The sequence below is a fragment of the Anopheles funestus genome, chromosome 3RL (genome assembly GCF_943734845.2).
Source record: "Anopheles funestus chromosome 3RL, idAnoFuneDA-416_04, whole genome shotgun sequence".
Classification (NCBI taxonomy): Eukaryota; Metazoa; Arthropoda; class Insecta; order Diptera; family Culicidae; genus Anopheles; species Anopheles funestus.
The window spans coordinates 37,773,890-37,799,653 of record NC_064599.1 but is presented as its reverse complement, the minus strand read 5'-3'; the positions used below and the strand labels follow the sequence as shown (position 1 = coordinate 37,799,653).

General features: G+C 40.5%; 1 protein-coding gene across 13 annotated transcripts in view; it reads left to right on the top strand.

Annotated features, from left to right (window-relative positions):
* LOC125767667 (RNA-binding protein Musashi homolog Rbp6) overlaps positions 1 to 25,764 on the top strand; it is a 594,718-nt gene that overhangs the window by 252,946 nt on the left and 316,008 nt on the right. For 11 of the 13 annotated variants that reach the window (XM_049434475.1, XM_049434479.1, XM_049434480.1 and 8 more), the window contains 3 exons: positions 10,347 to 10,400; positions 10,886 to 10,970; positions 15,948 to 15,989. In XM_049434475.1, the coding sequence (XP_049290432.1) occupies positions 10,347 to 10,400; positions 10,886 to 10,970; positions 15,948 to 15,989 (181 nt within the window). The remainder of the gene's footprint in view (positions 1 to 10,346; positions 10,401 to 10,885; positions 10,971 to 15,947; positions 15,990 to 25,764) is intronic. The other 2 variants (XM_049434485.1, XM_049434488.1) reach the window with 1 other exon arrangement.

The following is a 25,764-nucleotide window of genomic DNA, read 5'->3' as shown; positions in this document are numbered from 1 at the left end:
CTATTGCACAGTGAAAAATGCCTGAACTTCTGAAAAGAAATGGTTTTTTAACCCAGGTTAATAGGCTTGTGGTATTTATATTGTTAATAAATATTAACTGATAAAAGTAGGTTGCCTTTAGCACATAAGAATACTGAAAAATTTGGATTTTTGACCCATTTTTCGACACATTAACACGGAAGTCATAAATTCATCAACCACCGAAACGTAATGTAATTTTCTAAGGCAACCATTTGCAACCGATACTACCGACATTGGTTGTCCTTTCTTTTTGCACGAAACATTTCAATCAAAACCTGTCAAGGCAAAAAGCAAATGATTAAACCCACAATAAATTTATTTCAGGAATAAGATGCATTTGTTTATTTTCCCTTTGCTTTGCTTACATTTTTGTTTTCCATAGTTCAAACAGAAAAAAACCTATCCATCATCGGGTCACTCGGTGTTCCGTCGTGTTAGAAAAACAGCAGCCGCAGCTTTTAAAAATCACACCACAATCCTGCAAATTTTTGAGACATTATTACCTTCTTTTACAACAATTCTCCAGCGTACAATAATTCTTTGCGCATTAAACCAATGAACTGAGGGAAGGTTTTCAACGCTGTGTCTTGAATGCGGGACGCACCGAAGAAATATTTTACAGGCGATACCATCATGCTCAAATCAGTAATCCGCTAATAATTGTGTTTTGAAAGATGTTTTTGGAATGTTAACGCGTAGAAATGTGTTTTGAGCGTGATTTAATGTTGTTTTGTGAAATTCGCTGTGGATTTTGGTTTCGTTGCAAACTTACTTTAAGAAATGGATAATTATAGGGATCGATAGGAGAAGATTTTAATTCAAATACTTAAAGGCATTATTATAGAGAATTTTTTGGTAAAGCATATATAATCCTAGCTCATCCTGGCGCTCTTGATATTTAGTAAGCATTCAATTTTGCTGGCTGCTAAAAATGGTTTTGAACAAAATTTTACTAAGAACATTTTCCTTTTGTGGTTTAAATCATACTTCCAGACACTTTTTTCATACTCGCATGCCATTAAAGTTATTTATCCAGAAAAAGGGCGCATGAATACATTTGAAATGCATTGTTTCTGATTTATCGTTTGCATAACAAAACAAAAAATTGCATCAGACAATTCGTCTGTTTCTTCTATTTCCGTTACGATGATTGAGTTTTTCCGCTTAAAATTTCCGACCCCCACCTTTATGCACCATGAATATTGTAAAACCTTCACTCCACGATCAATACCAAATCTCACCTTTCGCCATAAGCCGGAACTGAAATCACCTCCGCTAGGTGGGGAAAAGTGTTTCGAACCGTAACTTGCCACCTCGATCCTTCCCAAGGATCCGTGGCAGTTCACAGACTGGTGGGTTGAATAATTTATGCAATAAAATTTAAATGTGCTGCTTACAGTCGTTTTGGAGCGCATTATGATCGAGCTTCTTTAGAATGATTTCCATCGCAAACAGCGCACATTCATTGTAATGTGTTCGGCCAAGATTCATTTCACGGCACGGTGTGTGATGCAAAGCGCAATACGATCCTTCCTTATGTGCAAGTGAGATGTGATGGGGGAATAATTTACTGCATGCGAAGTATTCATTTTTTCCACATATTTTAGAGTGTAACGAACAAACGTTCTCACATATAATGGTGAAGGAAAAAAACATGCTTATTGGGCTTAAAAATAATATAAAATTGTATACAAAAAACTAATAAAAATAAAGCCTTTAGTAGCGAAGCTATGAAGCCACTTATTCAATGCCCAAGGTTCACCAAGATCGCTCATTTGCTCATTAATGTCAGCCATTTGTTTAATGTACGCCAAATCAAACCATTTCACCACTGCTTTAGCCATTTCTTAGTCAATTTTGGCACACTTCTTCCTCGTAGTTTCCTACCAAGGGACACATCATTCATCACACATACTAGGAGTACGAGGAACAAAAAAAAAAGTTCCATTTCCGTCCTAGTAGTGACTGATAAAAAAGCATTAAAGATGTGATTTGATGAAGAACTAGTTCATATTTTCGCGCTTTCCTCTTCGTCACACAGCCAGTCTCTGCCAGTGCATGCAAGGTTCGTTGAACAAGGTTTGGAAGATTGTGCAGTCATTTTCCAGTTAGGGAAAGCGTTGGATGAAAAAGAAAAGCAAGTCAAGAAAATCTCCACTCAGCGGGAATATGATGAGAGTGCAAATTTCATCCCATTGCTCAATCACCGTAGATGGTGTGGGTGCAGGGGACGGTGGTCGGGTGCGTCGGTATGCGTATATGTGCATTTCCCCGAACAGAACGGATAGACACGGTGGTGGTGAAAAGTCTCCTCGAAGTAGTATGAAAAATTACTCATGTTCTTACTCAGAGACTAGAGGAGACAAAAAAACGTTTAGGAGCAGGCAATACAATTTTGAGACGGAGAAAAAAAAAGAAATAAGATCTAGAGCCGAAAAGGAGACAACAGCAAAAAATGAATTTGCTAACGGAGTGACAGAGCAATAGTATTCTACTAGTTCGACTTTGGACCGGAAGTAGTTTTTGAGATGCCTTTTTTGTGTTTCGCATTGCACTTTCCTAGAGGTAACAAAAAAATGGGAATGATAGTGCCTAAACGATATCTGGCCCGGGAGGGGTTGTAGTGGCGGGCGAATCAGTCAAAAAAGATTTTTCAAACTTTATCTCAACTTTCCTAGTACTACGTACGGACGGAACTCACACAAAATGGAGGAAGCATTTTGGGCGAAGTTTAGCAAGAGAAATGGAACGACAATACGGTACAGGTAGCAATGCAGAAGAGTGATGTGTAAAGAAGGAATAAAACCCCAATCGTTTATCTCAACTGAAAGATGACGAAAAGCGCATCTAATGCATCCACGATGTCTCGAGGAGTTTAAAAAAAATGTCCATAAATGGCAGAGACAAATGGCGGTGTGTAGATAAAAGTTAATGTTTTGCTCATTTATTTCGATTAAGACCAAAGTGTCGGTTTGGCATTTTGTCTCAAACTTACGTGGTATGATTTTAGAAAAAAATGGTTTATTGTCTTCAAGTGATATGAATCATTGTTGAAAGTTGTTTTGCCAACAGGGGTATTGATTTGGTGGGGCATAATTGAATTGGTTTGGCGATATGAGAACCAAAAAGTCTCTTGCACTGCTTGAGGGAATTTATCCTTTTTATAGTAGGATGTACTGTGGTTGTTTGTGCCGGTCCGTTATCGAAGAAGCGATCAATCCAAACACGCTTGTATTTCTTAGTCTGGGCTATCATGTGCCAATCTCTGTTTGTATATTATGATAGGGAGAGAATTTTCTTTTTTTACTTTCAACAACTTAAAACATTCGACGAATAGTTGAGCTTTGCAGTGGTTTTTATTTGGCAAAGCTATTGATGAAAACTCTTGTCTGATATTTATTTTCATAGAAAGAAATACAGCAATCTGGTGTTTGTTTTTCATAGTAAAATAACTCCACATCAGTACGGAAGGCAAGAGCTTTGTTGTTTTTTCATTATGTAGATATTCTTCTAAAATAAAAGCATAATTGGCATTTTTATCTCGTTGATTTATGTTGGCATTGAAGCAACGGGAGTTTTTAATATTCTTTAAAAATGTATTTTCCATCTTTCTAACTCTACCGAGATCTCCAATAAACGCAACTGATCCCAGCGCTATGAATGCGTCATCTCAAAGTACTCTATGTGTTTTTATTAGAATTCTTAGCAAGACATCGTACAGGTTAGTATAACAGCGGGATTTCTCGATCTAAGTACCATTTTATACATCCAGGACGGCCAGGCCGTATGACTTAATAACATTTTATTGCAGTGGGCGTAATTAATCATTTCATTTTTTTAACTAAAAACTAAAAAAATAAACTCAACCAAAAAAACACCCAAATTTCTGAGTGTTGATGATTTGGATATTTGCTCAAAAGTATTTTTTTTTTTACAAATTAATTTTTCAGAAATCCTGCCGGATTATTCCGAATAGTCCATCAAATTGGTTTAAAAAAACCTTCGAGCTCATTACATTTGATATGCTACATATGCGATGCCACTGCGCGATCTGGTGGAAATGTAGCAGTCAGCACATTTCGTGTTTTTTCACGAGATTAGGTTACTTTGCGAATTGCTATGAAATCTATTTTATGATTTGTAATACTTGAAATTTGTTTCTGTCGATTATTCTTTTTATTATAATAATATCGTATTTATTAGGATTTTTTCTTCCTTAAATCGTCCGTATCAAAATGACTATTCTTTACTGTTCGGATATTCGCTACAAGTTACTGATATTTTTTCTTTTTTATAATGGTGCTTAAGTCATGTGTTCAAATTGTTTGACTAAAGCCAGCTTCAAGTGTACCACTTCGACGTACGGTTCTGATTAAGCAAATGAGCGCCGTTCTGTACAACGAAGAGAGGGAAAAACCATGCCTTCGAAACTACTACCAACAGACCTTTTCACATGGAAAATCTCCCGTCAGGCAGGGTAATGCGACGTTCTGGAGGTAAATATTAGCCCTCTAAGCGCATCGGTTACAACGGCTGGAGGATGATGGAGGTGACCCGAAAGTGGAACTCGAAGGCTGTAAGAGACCCTGTAACCATTCGACAGGATGCCCTTCGTAGCAGAGCGTGTCGCTGTGTGGGTTTGTGTTTGTGGATGTATGTATGGTACATCTTGTGCGTCTCGGGTCGGCGCTGTAAAACTGTCGACTGCAGCAGATTTTCAATGTGATATCGATTAATTAATTTAAACAGGCTGACAGCTTGCGAAGGATAAGCGTCCACCGTCGCTTTCCGCCCGGTTCTTTTCACCAACGCCGGACGCCTTTCCGGACACATCGATGAGTGGACGGGAACGAAAGAGTGTGGGAAAGAAAGCCGCAGTTTCGAGTCGAGTAAGCAGCTTCGAGTTTGGTGGTTACCGAACGGTGGAAAGCGCACGTTTGCAGAACGGATCGGAAACGCAACGGCACTTTTGCGGAGCGTAAAACAGAACACTACGTATGTGCGTTTTGCTGAGCTAGCGCCGGTTTTTGGCTCGTGTCCGCAGATTGCTGAAACAGGAGCAAACTAAAACCCAACATTAGCATTGATTGAACCCTTACAGCCAACTTCAGTGCTGCAGATCCTTGAACCGTGGTAGGGTCGAGATCCGTAGTAGGATTTCGGGAAGATGCGGGACAGTGTGGTGCGGTCTGATGATATAAACCAGGGCGGCCGATTGCGCTTGGTGATACACCGTACCGCAAAACTGGAACATCACGAGTTTCGGTGTAAAGTGAATCGTTAACACACTCGAGCAAAATGGTTCGGTGTTCGGCGGTGCGAACCAAAAGTACGACTGCAAGCTCCAGCGCCAGCTGGTGTATGATTATCGATCCATAATTAGGATGCAATAGACGATGATGCCCATTGGTTTGGTTTGGCCGGTTTGGCCGGCAAATCGTGCCGCGGGTACTAGACGAAGCTGGTAAACACTTTCGCCCAAGTGCGTTTTGGGTGAAGGAGTCGGGACCGGCAGCCTTCCGGTTTTAATATATTCCAATGAGTCATAATGACTGCACTAGGTAGGCGAACTATCGGCGATACGCGGTCGCTGTAGAAGATGTGGTAACTTTGCTTCGTGTAATTATGGTGAGAAAACGGTGCGTACGAGATCCATTGATTAACGATCAGCTGTGATATTATCCGTTCGCGTGTTTAGCTTGTCGAAGTTCCCTACACAAGGCGTAGGGTAAAGTTATGATACAATCAGAGATGGAAAGGGCAGTCCACATAGCTGCAATGTAATTTGTCAGCTTTGGTGTCGAATTAATGCTATCGATAGTACACGAACTTCTCCACAAAATTTAATCTTAGGGTTTACATACTTTTTTGAGTAATATTTAGTACTAAGATTTGTGTTCTTGTTGTTTCCTGTAACTTGCTGGTAAGTGTTGTTTGAAGGGGATATACACGCTCATCAGAACGAGAAAAGTATTTTTATAAATGTTTTAGAAAGAGCACTCCCTCACTTTTTTATATTAGAGCAAATATGCTCAAGAAACGCAGAGAAAATGTACCACAAAAAAAGAATAAGGAAATTATTTTGAAGAACACAAATATTGATCCAAAATATTACAAACATGGCAAACAATCCAAATTAAACATGTTAAATGAGTGAATAAAATGAATAATTGTCAGTATGTTTTTAGAAACTAAAATAAAACATTTAGTAATATTTGGGGGCGGTCCGGTGGTGTATGTGATCGGGTTCAAATATAAGCGTTTTTAAGCTTGGACTGTAACTTACAGTTTGGGTTGTATGCTCGGTTTTCGCCAGTCCATTATTATGTTTTTATTTATTATTTATTACGGGGTTTGTCGTACTATTGCCAACCATTTGTTGTCCGAAATTATCCTTCATATTCCAGATATTCTCAAGATAGTTTCTTGGACTACATGGAAAACAAGGCAATATTTGAATAAAATGAATGAAATACTGAAACTTGAACAGTGCTGTATTTTATTTAATATGGAAACCTTAGATTTAATGTGATCTTGTTTTGATCTTCTTTTTGAAAAAGAATACTAAAATGTAAAAGTATTACATTTGTAATTTTATTATTACGAATATAAACTATACACTAATATACTACATTTATACACTAATTATAGAAATTTTCCCAAATGAATAAACATATATGGAAAAAATCTTCAAAATAAGAAGAAAAACATTACAGGGATTACTGCTCCAGATTTGAAGATCATCTGTACTCTTCATTAACATTTGAAAATCACCTTTAGCTGACAGAACTACCATGTTATTTTGATAAAGCGTTCAACATAAACATAAACATAAATAGGAACATTTTAAAATGTTTTAAAATATTTTGTCCATACAGTTAACAATGAATCGTCACATTCAGAGTGCAACCCCCACTAACCATCGTGATTCGATCCTTCCCATGTTCGATCAAACAGATTGGCCATCACCGGTTCGCAAACACCTCACTAGATGGATCGACAGACAATTAACAGCACCGTTTTGCAGATAAAATTATCCAAATTAAAGAATGTTCTGAAAATCAACCCTAGGTTTCGTCCCGATTGGTAAGAGCAAAGACACACAGTTCTCCAATTTAAATAATTAGCATAGAAGTGAGTGAATACAAAAGGTATAGAAAAGCATAGAGCTGTAGGTGGAAAGATAGATAGATAGATAGATAGAAAAATATAGCTTGAAGAATTTGTATTTATAGGAAGTAATGATTTTTCGAAAAATAATTTTAAAATTAGCTTGTAATTGCTGTCTCCTGACTGCACCATACTGAGCAATAAAGCACCCACAAACTAGAGCCTGACGTGAGAACATTGTACAGAAAGCTGAGATAAAGCGTCATAATATTTACACGACTCGTGTCATATAAGAGCGGCAGCAAGGCATGCCACAAAGCTCACAATGTGGTTCGATTCGTTGTTTTTCTGTTATTTTGTGGGTGTGTTTTTTTTCTTCTTTATTTCTGGTCTCTATTCATCCATAAGGAAAACATTTTCCACTCCAATACACAACAGGGAGCTTAAGCCATTTCGAGCCAGTCAACTTGAAGGCTCCCGATTTTTTTTCCGATACAACGAATCCCAGCGAATGGATGACAATAGCGGGATTGAAGCTGCGCGGTAAACGAACAGTTGTTTGCCTTTTTTGCTGGGCAAGTGTGTGTGTGTATGTCCTGTGGTAAAATTGATCACTAGCAAAGAGATATGATAACACACAGCGCCACACAAAAACACCATACACACGTGTTCGGTCACCCTCAATGACTGAATATGAGCAAATGATGGAAAAATATCGCTTGATGGGTTTTCATTACCAAACGGCAGCAGCAGCTGCTCGCCGATCGTTGAATGAATATTGGTAACCACACACCATTCGTTCACTTGCTGCCAACGAAAAAAATAATGTAAAAAAAAGGCTGAGAAGCTGAGCATAAAAACGCGATAAAATGAATCGAACGTGAAAAAGGATTCTCAAACGCTGACTCTGCCTTTCAGCCCGCAGCATATCTACAGCCCTTTACCATCGTAGCTCGTTTGGTTCGTTGGCCCAAAACCGTGTGGCCTTATTTTCCATTTCCAAAGATACCACCGGGTACCGATTCACTGTTAAAATCGGTTTTCATAACTTCTTTTTTTGCCAGTTCGCTGTTGTTGATTGTGTGCAAGTCGCGAGCCCTTTTTCCACCACAAACGCCAAAGCAATTGCTACGTTTTGGGGAGTTTTTTTTGGTGTGTTCATTTACCACGAGTTTTTCTTTTGACGGACCGCTTTTTGTGTGTATGTGTGTGGCCGCTTTCCTTTTAGCCTCCCATAGCAAATAAAAAAGGCCTGCAAAACAGATCCTTACGATCGCCCACAATGACAGAGTGGAAAGTAACAAATTTTCCGTATGTTTTCCCTGCCGCATGTGTCATGTGCGGGTTCGTTCCTTCCAAAGCCACTGGAATGGTGATGAGACGCAAACGGTTTTCGAGGGGGGATTTTTTTTTCTTCTATTCAACATCAAGCTTTCTTACCGTTCCTGTTTTGTTTTGAACTGCATACCGTTCCTTCCTAGGGCGAAGGATAGCAAGAAGAAGGAAAGAAAACAACACGAACCCAATTTTATCCCATTCCACCCGCATCAACCGCAGCCCTGGAATGAAATGAGACGTCACCGAAAAACGGAAAAACTACGGCAAAATTGAGAGAAAAATTCATTATCGTCATATGATTGATGAGATTTTTCTCGACTCGTTGTTGTTGCTGCTGCTGCATCAACTTTTATCCCTTTTTTTGTGGTTGCTGTTGTTGTTCCTTTCCCGCCCTGTCCTTTCCCCCCATTCGGTGGATTCCTTGTCCGCTTGTCAATGGAAGGATATTTTACCTCATATCCCGTACTCAAAACCGCTACATGGCCCAATGGGTTTCCTTCGTTCTTCCCATCTGCAGCAGTTTATATCGCCTTCGGGTTGTGTGAGTGTGGGTAAAAGGATGCGGTTGGTCTGTAAGATTGTTCTTTATTTTCAAATATTTTTTTCATTCTTTTGAGCGATTTTTTTTTCTTCCTTTGCTAGACCGTATCTTTGCCTTCGAAAATAACCATCATCAGCGGCTCCACCGAACCGCTCGGAGGCTTAAGGGAAAGGTAGAAAACGAAGATATGCGGTACACCAACAATGATTTACGCTTACGACTCATTCGAGCATTCGTGCAGATTCGTGTGGATGATGCGATGTCCGCGTGTGTGTATGTTTGTGTATGTGCTTCATATTTTCGCGTTATTGTTGTTCCATTGTAGCATTTCTTCTGCAAGCTTTTGCTGTCTTTTTGCGCGCTTTTACCGCCTGTCTCCTTCTTCATTTTCCACCCAGCCCACCCATAACCGTCGATATCCTTTCATCTTTTTTAAACACTTGAAACGATACGAAGATCGGTTAGGTGGACTGGAGGCAAAATGAGAATTCCTTCGAACGTACCATAGAAAAAGGACGAGAGAGAGAGTGAAAAAAGACACACAGAAAACCTGCAACGAATTGGTCGAAAATCCTTGTACATTCTACTTTGTCAGGATGACGAGATAAGGAAACGTGGTTCTTTGTCGAGGAAGGAAAGTTTGGGGTGGTATCGCGCGGTGTGATATATTGTCAGGAGTTTAAATCTAATCCATGATACTTTAAATTGATTTAATGCTTTCCTGGTTCGGAGAGCGTGTATGGGTGTGTGTATGTGTGTGTATCGAGAGATTCTCATTCTTCGACCGGACGTGATGGTTGCTTCATTCATTTTGATAATTTAAGAAATTTTACGTTACCTAGATCATAGCGATTTCCTTTTTCTTGCCGCTTTACTGTACACGCGATACTATCTCTTTGTTTGTCTTTATCCCTATCCTTTGTATTAATTTTTTTTTGTTTTCATATTTTATTACTGCTAAGTGTGCAATTGCTTCATGGTTTGTCTATCAATGAGGTCGTTAGTTTTGTTAGATTCTATTAGTAATTTCAAAGCTTTAATTGTTTTTTTTAAATTATATTTCTTATTACTTTTTCTTGTTTGGCCGAGTTTTGCTTTAGTTTGATATAAGCTGATGCTAAACTAATAGTACTTTATTCTTTATTTGCTATATTTTCTTTTCTTAGTTTCATATTTTTGTTGAAATTTAAATTTTAGTGTCAAAATTTTTCTTTATTTCGAAAAGTAACTTACACATGCATAAATTTATATCAATATCATACAAAAGAACTGATAAACACATAACATTTGCTATCATGCAAAACTGGTTTGAAACGAGTACACCATTCTCTTTCAGCTCGTCTGCGATGGGATTGGCTGATTCCTCGGCTCCTCTGTACTCGCGACCAAGGTAGGTGTGCTCCATTCTTGTGTAACAAATGGTATATTTTTTCCCTCGTAGTAGCAAACCGGTACTCCACCCAGTGCAGTAGTTTTTACAAAACTTAGCGAAAAAGTAAGCCCATGAAGCAATTAATGCACAAGGAAGCTGTGTTAAGTAAATTAGAAATTTTCATTAACAGTCGATTTCAATTATCACTCGGTGAACAGGTTTCTGACATGATGTAAATAATAAAAAAATACAAATAGAGTAAAAAGAAAAAAAAACGTAATTGCATTAGGTTAATGAATTCAAAAGAAACACTAAATAAATTACTAACAAAACTACTGCTTTGACATAAAACGTCTGAGAAGCTATGACAAAAGCAGAAAAGATAGAAACATAATGAAGCTACTAACGCTTTCTAGTTTGGTCAGAATGTCTAAATGAATTAAGTCGGTTAGGGTTTTTTACACTCAATGCTTATAATTGTTGTACTCTCGTTCTCATTCCAGGGGTTTCGGCTTCATCACATTCGGCGATCCAGCCAGCGTAGACAAAGTGTTAGCACATGGTACTCATGAATTAGATGGCAAAAAGGTAAGATTCATAACTCATATCAAAAACAAAGAAGTGTAAAAAAAGAATACAGTGTTAGAAAAGTTAAAATAATATTAACTTAATATAACTTAATAATATTAACTTAACAGTGAGTAGCAATGCTTGCAACTATCTAGTTGTTGGGCTTTATTTTAGGACCAAAGTAACACAAGTTTTGGAGTCTTTTTCCTTCAATCTGATTCATTCATTAGTTTTGGAAAAATAAGTGTCCCCCATTGCAGAATTCGGCATTAGTCTTAAAATATCGCCAAGGGTTTGTTCTGCCTATCTTACTCATAAAAACTCAATCGTCAAGAGGAACTGAGGTCCAGAAGCCATTCGATGTACGACGTACGAGAGCGTACGGCAAACCACCAAACCATGGGTCTATGTGGCCACCCAAATTGCGATGTACAATGGTTAAAAATAGACGACTAACAAAACCATCTCTTCATTCAGCCATCATCCGTCACCAAACAAATCATCCTCGATTTTCTCCAGCGGAGTTCAAACATTCCATTTCACTTTGCACACTACCAAACGGGTCATAACTGCCGCCCGAGGAAATCACTCTCAATCACCATCATAAGCGGTGAATCCTTCCAACCCATAAACCCATTTCCGCATCGCAGCGCTGAAATAACAATCAAATTTTATTTTCTTTAAATTATGCTGCGAATGTGTGTGCTGCGCACTGGACGCGAACCAAACCGGCAACAGCGCGGGAAACATAAACATTATCTTCCCTTCGTCACCAAACGAACACACACGGACGTGGTGTTGGGCGGTTTTTTTTTTTGTTGGGAAAAGGCTCCCCCTTTCCATATGCCAGCTCGTTGTGATGCGTGGAGCTGTTGGCGGTGGTGAAGTTGTTTGACCATTCTATTCTTTCCGTACCGGGTCGACTTTCTATAATATAATCCACGAAATAGCCTTGCGTGTGTTTTGTGTTGGTAATGGCAGCGGGATGAGTTTATGGAAGGATGTGCGTTTGAATCGTTTGTTTTTTTGTGTGTTCCCCTCTTGTTGTTGTATTTCGTAACGGCCAAATGCTACCGTTAACGATTGCTTTATTTGTGGTGCCCAGTTTACACTTTATAGGGTGCGTTTGTGTGCGTGCCAGCGATTTTTGTTTTATTGCTTTTAGCCATTTTGCTCCATCAATGACGTTTTTCTTTATCGTTATATGGATGGGTTTTGTGCTTCTTCCTTTTCACCAGCGCGGATGGAAATTCGCGAGGACATCTTTGCCCGGTCGTTGACAGGGTGCTTTTAGGCATCCTCCACTAATCTTGAGACTTTCCGGTCCGGGGTCCGATCTACCGTCCGGTTTTGACAGTGTGGCGTTCATGCACGCGCTTTTCTAAAGCTGCTAAATCCCGAGAACAACAGGCTGATGGAAAATAAATATGCTTCCCTTTTGTACACCGCGCACTGAAGCGTCCCACGGCCCAGAGGAAACAAAACGGGGTTTCCTTTTATATTCCCGACCGCCCGGTCGGATTATGTATCAGGAGTTTAGAGAACCCAGAGAGCGTTGCCTCTGTGCGAGCATCTTTTGTTTTGTGTCTGTATTTTTTCACCCCCCCCCCCCCCCCCCCCCCCCCCCCCCCCCCCCCGCACGAACTTATTCTAACGTTGTTGTTGGATGCTAAAGTGGGCTCCGCTTAGTCCGACAATCATAAAGAACCGCTCACCGATTGGGTTGGCTTGTTTAGCAAACTCGCTTCCCGCCTTCCGACTGCTCGGGACGAATTCGTAAATGGTGCGAAGCGTGTTATGTCACCCACATGTTTATCTTACGATTTGTGTTCCTGGCCTCTTCCACCATATTCCGTACCCACGTGTGGCACTGAAAAAAAACCCTACCTCAGCCGACGCGATGGAGCCGGACATTTTTGATGGTCACAGCCGTGTACCGCGCATATATACGTGCGGGTGTGTGTGTGTGCTGGTTTCGAGCAAACATAATTCTTGTTAAATCATCTCCTGGGAGGACAATATTTTTTATTATTCATTTTAATTTCACTCTCCGGGTGTCTTGGGTTCTTTTGCTTGGGTTGCATGGACCGTTTCGAAAGGTTCCATCGTTTTGCCGATGGGTGGGTTTGTTGCTGTTGCTACTAGCATTGGCATGGAACCTTCGACAAGCAGTGTACACAGAAATCTTGTTTTATTATTTGCAAAATAGCCAAAAAATGCTGACTTCTCGTAACACGTACCGCGGCGGGTATGAATGGTTAAGTGCTGCAAAAGGTGACCGTGTATGACGTCAGCGATAGACGCTATGCAGGGGTTGCTATTGTTAACACTTTTTTACTAGTGGGGGCATACAAAAAATGTGATAAATGTCTTTTTTTTACAAAATAAACTATAAAAAGTATGTGTTGTTAATAATTGTATTCAAAAGTTTTATTCGTGTTTATATCGTCCTATAACGAAAGTAAGAATTTTTAGATATAATATATTTTAAAACGAGAATAAAATAAAATTAAATCTGATAGATTATGGGTTTTGTTTTGAATTATTTTAATTTAAATTGTTAAAAACTAAATAAAGAATCGTGTTTAGATAATTTTGCAAATGATATTCTAATGAGCATTACTACCAAGTCAGTAGTCAGTTAAGTCAGCATTATTACTTCGATATTTTTTTCGATTTTACCGTTTTGATTCGAAAAACGGATAGCATCAGATTCTCTACATAAATTTTATTTTTACTGAATGTGTCCGTATCCGGATTATTACAAAAAAAATTAATCAAACACGGCAATGCTGTCGTTTAATCGATTCAGGACGTACAGTGTTCAGCACGTTTTAATAAATTGGACCTCAAGAGATAAAGATAATAATTAGTCAAAACCTAGATAGTTGTGGTTTTAATGTACATAGTATGTGATGTTTTATCTATATCGACGATGTTTCGATGCTGTCCAGAATTTGAATCAAAATATCCGTTATATGAAGCATGATAAAACATCAACAATGTCCAGAAATTAAATCAAAATGATTTATGGTTCGTTTCTTGAAAAAAAAAATTGTTTTGTTTATTCGTTTCTTGAAAAAAAAATATTTTTTGTTGTTTAGTTTGAGATTTGCAGAGGTATGACCAATTTAATTTATTTTGATTACTTGATGTTATATGCAAAAATGCGTAAAATGTCCTAAATTTGAATCAAAACGGTAATTTTCTGATGCTTCTCAAAACCACCGAAGCTCAAAGAAAATAAAAATTCTGATTAGATAATTTTAAAAATCAATTTTGAGTGTCAAAAAAAATTGTGTAAATTTGTTTGTCTGGTTAATAAAGAGCAAGTAAATATCACCTTCCAACCCTGTAATAAATAAAAAACAGAATTATAAAAAAACAATGGTTTCAACTGTGACATTAAATGCGTTCTTTCACAGGATTCATTTTTTTGTTGTTGCTTTGAGTTGAGTGTTACATTCCAATAAAACATTTCAACTTGAGACAAATTTCCCTATCTCATGCTCTTCTTGGAAAATTTTCGCATCTGACTCTTTAATCAACCGTGTGACCGTTCCTTTTCCGTTTACTGCCGATGTATTTGACCTGTATTTTGGTTGAACATTTCTGTTTCATTTTATGTACTTTCAATCACCTGCCTGGTTTGGGGATGGATGGAACGATTGATGGATGTCTTCTCTTGGTTAAAGGTGAAACCACACAGATACACAAATACATACGTGCGGAATCATCGAATCCCGCTAAGGTCGGTTCGATGAAATTTGCATCCGAAGGGATACCGCTGGATACTGAAATAGTATGGTGTGTTTGCCTTTGCGTACGGCCACGGCACATTTCTTCCCGTCCGCTGTAGGCCTTGAATATGTAAATTTCTCGTGTTTTTTGTATGTAAATCGTTTACCGGCTCACCGGATATACATTTTTAATCGAACCGAGAGCACCGTGAGTGAGAGGTTTTTGTTTGAAGTATTTATAAGATTTACCTCACGCGTCGGTGTGTCCGTGCGGGACGCTGGAATCGTTGCGGCGGTCCCGATAGAGTTTTTGGGGTTTTGGTAGATTGTGTTTTGTGGGCCGTATGTTCCGAAGTGTTTGTGCTGGTGGGTGAAGATTTTTATGCGACTTTTATTTTGAACATCGAGAGTGTTCTAAACAATCCCAAGGGTTGATTGAGTCGTTGTAAGCGTGAAGGGTGTCCCATAAAAGAAGTCACATATATTCGGTTGCGAAGCAATACAGGATATGGATTAGCTTCGAACGAACAAGGAAAAAAACGACCGATTGATTAATAAACGCAGTCGTAGCAAAGGGATTTAAATAATTTAGATATCTAAAATCTCCCACTTTGTTCAAATATTTCCAATAAAGCATTCAAATCATTTTGAAGTATTTTACAAAAAAAACCGTTCCATGTAAAGCTGTTTGAATGCATGCAAAAATAAAAACCTGGAAACATAGACCAGCGCTAACATATTCATTCGATATGCTTCTATAAAAGTTGAATAAAAGATATTTCAAACCAGAAAAAGAATTTTTCTCTGCTCGCGTGAAACGTTTCATTAGGCGAACCCAAACCGTAAGGGTTCGTACTATCGTTTTTACATATTATTCATTTCATCACTTTCCCATCAGATGCACACGCACGGAATAGCGAACAAGAAGTGGTTTTCACTAACTCTTGTGGCTGTGCTTTGCGGTGCCTTTATTCTTTTCTCCACCTTACAATAGACGAACACTTTTTGGTTTGCCCTTTACACGCGGGTGCACGGATGAATGGTGCGAACAGAAGTGGCGAATGAAGAATATTCGTGCATTTGCATGAAAATCAGCTCATTTAAATGATTTCACTTCCCATTCGGTGCTTTATGTGGACCATCGCCGCTCGTCGTCCATCGGGTTTTTCTTGTTTAATGTTATCTCACTCCTGCTGATACGAATACCAATAACGTTCTCGTTTTTTTGTGCTATTCTCTTTCTTTTTTCTTACAGATCGATCCCAAAGTAGCATTTCCAAGGAGGGCACATCCAAAGGTAAGTAGAAATGGACCAAGGCACGTTTTTACCAGCCGCAGGAAAAACGATGTAGAGAGAAAGAGAGATAGAGAGAGAGAAAGGTGAAGAAAAAGATGAAGAATCTAGAGTACATTGCTGAATTGTGTGTTTTTTCTGGTCGGTTTGTTTATTTCGCTACTACAAATTGTTTTCCAGATGAAGCATAAGTTATTCCATAAGGCAGATACAACATTTTCGCACACAAATCACTAAACGAAATTTGCCTTTTCTTCCTTATTTTCATACATTTTTACTATGATTTTATCGAAGTCGGGTTTTATGTCATTTGATTCCATATTATTTTCAAAATCATCCCGAAATGATATTATAAGAAAATGATTTAGAACAAAAATAGGAAAAAAATAGATTTATCGTATTTATTTTATAAACCATCCTGGAACTTACTGCAGAAAAAAGGAAAAAAAAATCTCAATACGGAAGAAAAGAAAAATTAATTATCGATCGACAATGCCGTTAATTATTTTAAAAGCGGTTTCGTTCTAGCCTAGGAAATGAAATATGAGTATATAAACAAAATCGAACAAAAAATATAAATTGCATTGATAAATTTTCAGATAAGCTAGAGCTTTCTTCGAAACATAACACAGGTTAAGGTTGTTATAACAAAATCAATTCAAAACACAACATCAATTTTAGCAACTAATAGCTATACACGATAAACAGCATAACAAAACGCTTTCAATGAGCTAAAGAATTACGCTTATGTAGCTAATTTTGTCCGCTGTCTACATACCCTTCCCGCTATCATCATCGAAAACGGGAACGTGAGTGTGTCCCAAAAAATGACGAAAAGTGTCACTCGAACACTTGGCATGTCGAACATTTGCTCTCAATCAACCTTTTTCCTTTCGGCACGCTCCGGTACAGACTTTTCGTTCCCGTTCTTCACCGCACTCCAACGATCATGTCATTTCGTTCACCCTGCATCGTCCTTCTGCCATCCCAATGGCCGCGGGGCCTTCGTTGTCACCGACAGAAAGTATTTGGGTTTGCTTGCTTTACAATTTTCCCTTCTCTATGGTCGCCCCATCAGACGTGATGCTCACTCGGGAAAGGAACAAAAAAAAAACATATCAAACACAAGATTCTTTCCACCCTTAGAAATAAGGGATCTCCCCACGAACTGGCCATCTAAGTTGCATCATCAGGATTGGATAAGAATTGAAAAGCAAAGCAAGTGAAGGTTACAAATTTGTTGCAAGGAGAGCAGAAAAAAATAACCAGCATACACAAATAAGTTGAGTCCAGGAGTGGGCCACCAACTTTAGCAACATACCAGTGTGACAGCATCATCATGGGACGGTGGGTCTAAGGAAAAAGTTAACTTTGAACAAGACTTTCAACTTTACATACTCGGTTTTGAGATCGTTCCCGCTTGGTAGCCTATCTCTCTCTCTCTCCCTTCCACCCCGAACGCCTCGAGGGACCTAACTGACCAGCCAATTGGTGGGGGGAGGGCGAGAATGGCCTTTCGAAAATGTGTTTCATTCCTTTACGTCCACCAACAACGAACTGATTTCTTGTGTTGCAAGATGTTTTCCATCATATTCTACGCGGAGGGGATCAATTTTTGGATCACTCTTTTCCTTAAGGGGGAGCAGACACTAAAACGATAGGGAGTGCAAAAAAAAACCCTCGCAACATGTCACAGCGAAAGAAAGCAAGTATTACCCTCGGGAAGGGAAAAATCTGCTCACGCGAATTCAAGTGAACCTCTCGTACCCAACTTCAGCCCTGGTGACGAGGGACATCAAGGACACGATTACTTCTCATCAACAATCTAGCCTTCTAGATGCCTGCAGGGGACGAACAGTGCCATGTTTCGGTTTGTATCGGTGAAGGCGACCGCACCAAACGATGGCCTTCAACCTCTGAAGGCTGTTTGAAGCCGTATTGAAAGTGTAGTTATTGGCGCATACATACACCGTACAATTTTCTCTTACACCCGCTCCCGCCTCCGACAATGACGGAAAGACAAGGTCCGATGGTAATGGTGCTTTAGATGGGTTTTGGAACTGTTTTTTTGTTGTTGTTGGATTCTTTATCCTCTCAAAGTGAAAAGTGCTTCGAGGTACGGCGTTAAGCTGTGACACGAACCCAATTTCTTCGTGGTGCTTTGCATAGGAAGATGGTGTAGTACTCCATAGTACAGCGAACCCTGAAGCTGGACGCTGTAGGTATCGCGTTTAGGGAAAGTGGTCAAGTAAAGTTGTATAACATATTTCGGTGAAAAGAAAAAAAGTTATGTACACTGAGTGCGACGCGTTTTAATGTTAAAGCTAGAGCTACTCCATGGGGCGTTTGAAAAGAGCAAAGGGGGCAAATTTGCACTTCAATTCTTTGTAACGCAATTTTAATGGTGGTTTAAGCGATTGCGAGGGATTTCATGTAAAACAAGCGTAAAGGAGAGATACATTTTTGTCTATCCTATGGGATAGACAAGTTGGTGACAAAGTTTGTATTTTTGGTTTGCATCTTATGATTTACAAAGAAATTACTTTTTGGTTCGTTTATACGATGAGTTCCAAAGACGTGTCTAAACATCTAAATAATTGTCGTTTACTTCTTTCTGAGCGAGTAGGCGTCATGTAAATTGTTCCGTTAATGCACACCGCCTCACTATTTACACCTGCGACAAGCTTGCACCAATGTTCAGAAGCATTTCCCAGAAGCTCTCAGCACAAATGCAAACCAATAGGACTGCCAGAGTTCACACTCTGCCAGGCTAAGCCACGAGCTGGTACAGTCTGGCATGCCCGCTTACTGAGCTACCACGAATTCGCCAAACAGGACGAATATTCCACCGTATTGATCGATCGGAGAAAACCCCCGATATCCGGGCGGGTGAGCAGTAAGAACCTTCGAACTTCTGATCTCTGCCATCATAAATCATTGCTCGAACCGAATACCGTTGCTTTGTCGGAAGTTGCCACCCGGTCGCCCTGAGGCCTTTGCCTGCGGCAGCGGCATCTTCTTTTGCTCACCACCTATACCACCATGCCAGTTCATTCTGGCGGTCGTTTGATCCGCTATCATGGCGCGCATCCCGACCTCAAACATCCGCCACAGTTCCAATCTTCAATCTACCTCCCTCAACGGTACGTTTCACGTGGTGTGATCAAACAGTAACCAACCGACGGAGTTCCAACCCCCATCAAGGGGTTACTAGGGACGGTAGCAGTATCCGGGATGGAAGGAGCGGGGTTTATCGGCACCAGGTTTTTATCCTTACGAACTGGGCCGAGACAGTGAAAGGAGGATTGAATGGTTTTTCTTTCTTTTCGAATGTTTTCAAGTATGAATAAATTTATCTAATTCAATGAATTTGCGTTTCGATGCTGGTATCACAGTCGGGTCGGTTTTGTGCAAGCGGCAAACGAAGCAGAATACGGTGTGTTGCGAAACGGGAGATAGATGAGTAAAGATTTCGATTCCACCGACGATTTCCACCAACCAGAGGTGACGATCCAGGGTATTGGAGCTAGTGGGCGAATGTGTATGCGTGCAAACACGCTGGAGTTCTTTAGATGAAGAAGTATCTCTTTCCTTTCGAATGGATGCACACTGAAAGCAATCGATGCAAATGGAGAGTATACTATCATTGCTTTCACCTTTGCAAGGGTTTGAGGTTAGCCGGTGGATGCTTGTGGAATTAAGTTTGGATACACGTAAGAGCACGGATCATCCCTGGTTGAAGTATTGCGGCAGGCAATTGGGGAGTCGTTGCTTAATTTAGCGTACGTTATTGAATTGCAATATAATTGGTACATTTCTAGGTTGCTAGCAGACCCAGAGGAAAATGATTTCGGTTTAGCTTGGACTGGAGATGATTTAAATTGCGTTCAAATTGTTGCTTGATAACTGTGCTACATTATTGCAGAGGAAGGAAAACTAATCCGGAAAGGGTTTGAAAGTATATTTTTATAATTACTTTTATCTAAATATTTATGGAACATTCATCCAACAGTAATTATGTGAAATCATAATGTTTTTATACATCTTCAAAATTTTCGTATTATCTATGCGTTTCAATCAATATTATGACTTATATTAGTTGTTATTGATTAATCATAAACCACCCAACACCTGGAAATTGCCTAACAACGTAACCAAAGGAATCTCTTATCGCCTCCTTCTGAAGGCTTAATTGACCCATCCTCGAAAGTTCGTCACTGTCATGACATCACCGTTGATGATAATCCTTGTCATTAACTTTTTTTTTTGTTTTACGTCATTCCCCTGCCTTAGTTGAAGAAGTCCTCAGGCATCAGATAATAAATATAATACAAAAAACGCACACACAAACGATAGGAAAGAAAATATAAAAACTATCTATCTCCCATTGTGCAACTTTCAGCATGAAGTTGGTCATTAATTTTAATTACTACCGCGCGCACACCGGTAATAAAGATTGACAAATTAATTAATGTTTTAACTTTCCTTTTCCCAATTCCGCCCGCATTGGTTCCCAGATTAGAGCTGGCGTGTTGGTGGGTAGAGTACTACTATTGGTGCACCCACCAGGAGGAGTAAGCGGCATAAGTAGAGAAAAAAGTTAAATGAGTGTGAGGTGAGAAAATATTTTGTACCACACCCGCGACTCAGAATATTGCACACGCACCACCCGATGTGATATCTTCATTTCTGATACCGCGTTTCGCATTATGAAAGTCATCGAGTGGTGCACGTGCCCGTGTGTGTGTGAGTGTGTTTTTTTTTCTTCCTTTCATTCGCTTCTGTGTCACTGTTACCTCTTATCATTCATCATATCGTGGGTTGTTGAATAAAGAAAAAAAAAAACGAAAATGTATGTTAGTGTTTCTCCGCGATACGCGCTCGGTATGTGTGTTAGACGATGAGTTTTTGTTCCTGTTATTTCTCCTATTTTGCTAGATCTTTTCCACCGAGTTTACCTTCTTTAATTAATGTCCTCCAGTACTCCCACCAGCTCTGACGAAAGCTGCCAGGTCGTCGATCACTCATCGTGCAACGTAAATGACAACTGTCCATTATACTGAACCATCGCATGGGTACGCTAACAAGCAACCCTTAATAGGAAACCGAGCGCTATAATGATGGCCCACCGAGAGAAATAAGGACAAAATGTCGGTACAGCCTACGGGCTAATAAGCGAGTTTGTGGGTTCTGTTCCTTGTAGTACTTTTTTTTTTTGGTCCACAAATCCATAAACACTTGAAAATCGTAATGACACTTGAAGTACCTGTCAAACATAAAAAAAAACCTCAAGTCCTTGCATGATACCTATTCTGATATGGGACAGAGTTGTTCGGAGAAATACATATTACGAATCGAATCAAACAGGCATTCGAAGATGGCAACCACCTGGAAACGTTATGCTTTTCTGATAGTACAAGGATTTGCAGCAACAACAACACATCAACAAACAAAAACTCAACCGTTCACCGGAAGGCAACGTTACGGCCGAAGCACCAAAGATGCGCACATGAGAAATCATCCAACTGAGCCTATTGCTAAGGCCGGCCGTCCCGACATAACCAGAAGAAATCGAAGGATAATATATCATTCCGAAACATCGGCCAATCCACAATTGTTTTCCAAGTTCTCGACGACTTTGTCGGTTTCCACTAGCTAGCCAGGATGATCACCATTCCTTCCGGCGTCGATGGGTGTCGGGTTATTCTTATCACGATGCCGGAGGGAAATTTTGCGCAAGAAGCCAGAACGGCCGACGGATGGTTTCGGGAGGGTATCTAGGAGTGGCATCCTTCGTGCTCGTATCGGTGGAAAACCCACGGACCCCCGGTTACGGTTATTGGTAACAATTTATTAACCATTTTTGCCCCATCACAAAACCGAAAGACCGTTCTCGGGGTTTGAAAAAGAATCTTCTTGTCAGAAGCAGAAACTCGGCTCAAGTGTATGTGTGTTTTTTTTTTGGTCTTCGCATCTGATCCCATTCTCCCGGCCAGACCAGCTTGTCTCTCACAAGGCAGAAGAAAATTCGGCAAAAGAAAAAAAAAAAACAATCTGAACCAAACAAATGGAGCAAAAAGGATGTGAAGAAGTTGTATGGGTTATAGCTTGACGAGAAAGAATATACAAACCGGTCGAGCACGGGCTCGAAAACACACGTATTGAGGTCGAGCAAATTGGTGGCCATGCAGAACTGTCATGTTAGCGGAAAACTGAGAAGTCTCTCTAGCAGAGGAGAACAAAAAAAAGGTTTTCAATCGATGGAATTTGTTTTGGGAGGAAAATATCAATTGATTAATAATTTTCCATCGTTTTGAGTTCGATTTGGTGTACCGTTGAGGTGGATAGCTATCCACGCCCGGTATAAGTGGATGCTTGTTAGTATCGAGTGGATCTTGGAATGTTGGAGGTGCGTGTGTTATATCTTTGTTGGGGAGAATTACAAAATCTTTTACTCACACATTAGAAATGTGTGTGAATGTGTTTATGTCGCGATTGGAAAACCTCCTGATGTCCTGCGAAAACAAAGCATATGTTTAAAAAATATATTGAAATCCTTTAATTTAACTCTTATACTTAGTCAAAACAAGAGTGATAATCAACATCCACTTAGTCATTGAGCACACATATCAATAACACAATCTCGGCAAAAAAGAAAGAAAACATCTTCCAACGACAACGCTTCCCCGAAATGGAAGATTCACAACAACAGCAGCTCCAACATCCGACGGCTTCTAGTGTATTGGAAAGGAGATGAGTAATAGTGGGCCACGTTGAAATATTAATGCAAATATGTTTTGTTTCCCCCGGTTTCTTCCGGATTGTGCTTTTCCATTCCATCTTGGGTGGGTGTGAGACCCACACTGCCGTTTGCGGATTGTGCTGTGGATGCTAATTCCATTTATCATATCTCTTATTGGTTTTGTTGTGCCTTTCCCCAAACTCTTCCCGTCCCCCGAAGAGACTTTCCCACGTGGAGCGAACTTCCCTTGCCCATGGTGTCAGTGATCGCCTTTTCTTTCCAACAAGGCGAAGGCGAAAACCGGCACGGCCCGGTACTATTGAGCACGGTTTTTCTCCGAATGGGCCACCGCTTTTCTGCGTTACTCCTGCCGCCTTGGAAGGTTATGTTTTTGTGGCAGGATCTTCCCATGGATGTTCGTTTTTGGGGAGGTTCAGAGGGGACGCATAAGAAGGAAACTCCCCAGTGTGTGCCAAAGCGCAAATCCGAAGCCACCGGGGGAACCACGATTCGCCAAACAACCACTGGGAACGAATTCACTGGCCAATGGGTGCACGGTGGAGGCGTGGGCTCAGAAGGGGCAGAAGGTTTGCCGGATGTGCCTGGGGTTCGTGTGGCTAGGGCACTATCCATCTCACAGACCGAACGCCGGTGAATGCCTAAGCAACCGAAGCCTTTTGCCAACCTGGAATGCTTCCCGTACGCTGGCAAGACAATGATGAAAGTGCTATTAGTTTTCGTTTCTCGGGCGTGCAGTTTCCTAGTCTGGGGGCTGTATTATAAATAAATAATATGATAATTTATTAACAATACACCTATAATCATCCAGCGTTTACGGTTGCTTGGTGTGTGTGAGGCAAGGAGCTACTAAAACTAGCCCGCACTGTGCCGGGCATCCCACTACCTAGGCAGGGGCAGAGAAATGGCTCCAAAGTTTATGCCCGACAGTGAACTAGAAGAAGCGAGCACGAAGATGAAGAATGGGAATGCCGTCGAGCGTGGTGGTCTAGTGAGGCCAAATTATGCTACTTTAGTGCTGTGCCTTTGACTGGTAGCGTGCTGGCATTCGGACGGGAAGTGTTTGTTTCTGGTAAACATTCGACACGAGGTGCTCGAAAGGAAGTCAAAGCCGGAGAAACGAACGCTCTCAGCATCTGCTCGAATGTTTGGTTAAGTGTGGCGTCATTGCCCTTACTGTGTCTTTGCGTACTAGTAGTACGGACACACGAGAAGGAAAGGTAGGAATGTGTTACTTCCTTACTGTCCCACCATCTTACCGACGGCCAACGCGTCTAAGAAACCTCTTCGACTGATTTCTAGTACGGATGTGGAGTACTGTAGAGCTGCAACGAGCTGACTTACAAGGCCGGTTTAAATTTTCCAACGTGTGTAACGTGAACGGAACCATCGATTTCCGGTTTGAGCAGTGTTCTCTTCCAGAGAGGTGTACATATGTCGAATCTATAAGAAGAAGCACTGCTTCAAGGCATTGTACCGGGCACTGTTTTCTACTAATCAATACGGAAATTTCTCCCCATTAGCCCCATTTGAAGGTTACTACTATCTCAAAGAACTGGTAAGAATCTATCGATCGGTACGAAGGTATAATTCTTGCTTAGGTAAATGTCAACCCAGCTTAAATTTACAACCAAAGTCCCATTGAAATGCTTTTTCCGGGACGTGTGTATCGTGTGCAAAAGACAGTACTCTAGTCTAGGGCTGCACTTCAAATGCTTCCCAAAAATGGTTGCACAGCAGTATTGCAAGATGGGTTCAGCTGAAGTATGCACCGGAAGTGGTACTACAACCATTCGCTTGAATTAATTAATATCCCATAAGCCATCCCAGACACTAGGCACGAAGAATCACACTCTCAGTCGAAGGTATAGAATAAGAATGTTCCACAACAAAAATAAGTTCTGTTAGTAAAATTGGTCCCCTATCTTCATCACCAATACTGCTGCTGCTGCTGATGATGATGAAAACGAATGTCCAGAAGGGAAGCAGTTCATTCGTAGGCAGCTTTATTTTGAACGACAGAGAATTTAATTTTGGGCTTTCAATTTAACACACCATCAGCTTTGGTTGCAGGAAGTGTTTTTTTTTCTTTCTTTGGACAAAAGAGCATTGGAGCAGGGAAGGGGGGGGGGGCATCATTTTGTCTTAACAGCATAAATTACTTGGCTGTGTCCAAGAATTCAGCATACGGATGTGTACAGATTAAATAAAGATAACACAGTTCTGTCCGTGCCCGAGTGCATTGTTTCGCAGTGAAGTACCCCCAGCTTTAGGTATTTATTTCCTGCATGAATGTGTGCCTAGATTCGGTGTATTCTTCAGGTGCTGTTCACAGTTCTTTACTGAACAATTGTGCTTTTTTGGGGGGAGATGGGTGGGAGATGATGGTGGTGGTAGTGTCTGTTCCAAAAGCTTGAAAAGCACGTTCTCATGTACCACATACTAGTGCCGGTGTACCAATACCGAGGCACCAGCACCAACCGGATCCCGGTACGTCCCGTTGCTGGAGAATCAATTTTAATTCCATCATGTCACTAGACTAAACATGTTACTTGTACAAACTGTCTGTTATTGGACAAATTATGTGTCGCCGCACACCACCGCCACCGTCTTCGGGCCGTTGCCGGATCACTACCCATTCAAACCGTAGAATTAGTTGGCTGGCATGAGCTGCCGGCGGAAGTCCAAAATGGGGTAAATTTTCCCATAGCATTGGTGCAATGATGCTGCACCGATGTAGAGCGGCCCGGTAGGAATGGTGGCTAGCGGTGGAAAAACCATGTTGCCAACTATGGCATGCTCCAAGCATGGAAGCGGTAGGACTAGGGTGGCGCGAATGTGGAAGTTTGGCTGTACGGTTTGAAACGACCAGTAACAGTTCGATTCAGCATTTTAACGTGTCACTTTACCAATTTTTCACGGCGGAAAGGCTCCCGGGGTTTTTGGAGCCCGGTGAACGATTTAGGTGGAACGGCCGAAGCTTAAAAACATGGTTGTAAGACAAAACCAAACCATCCT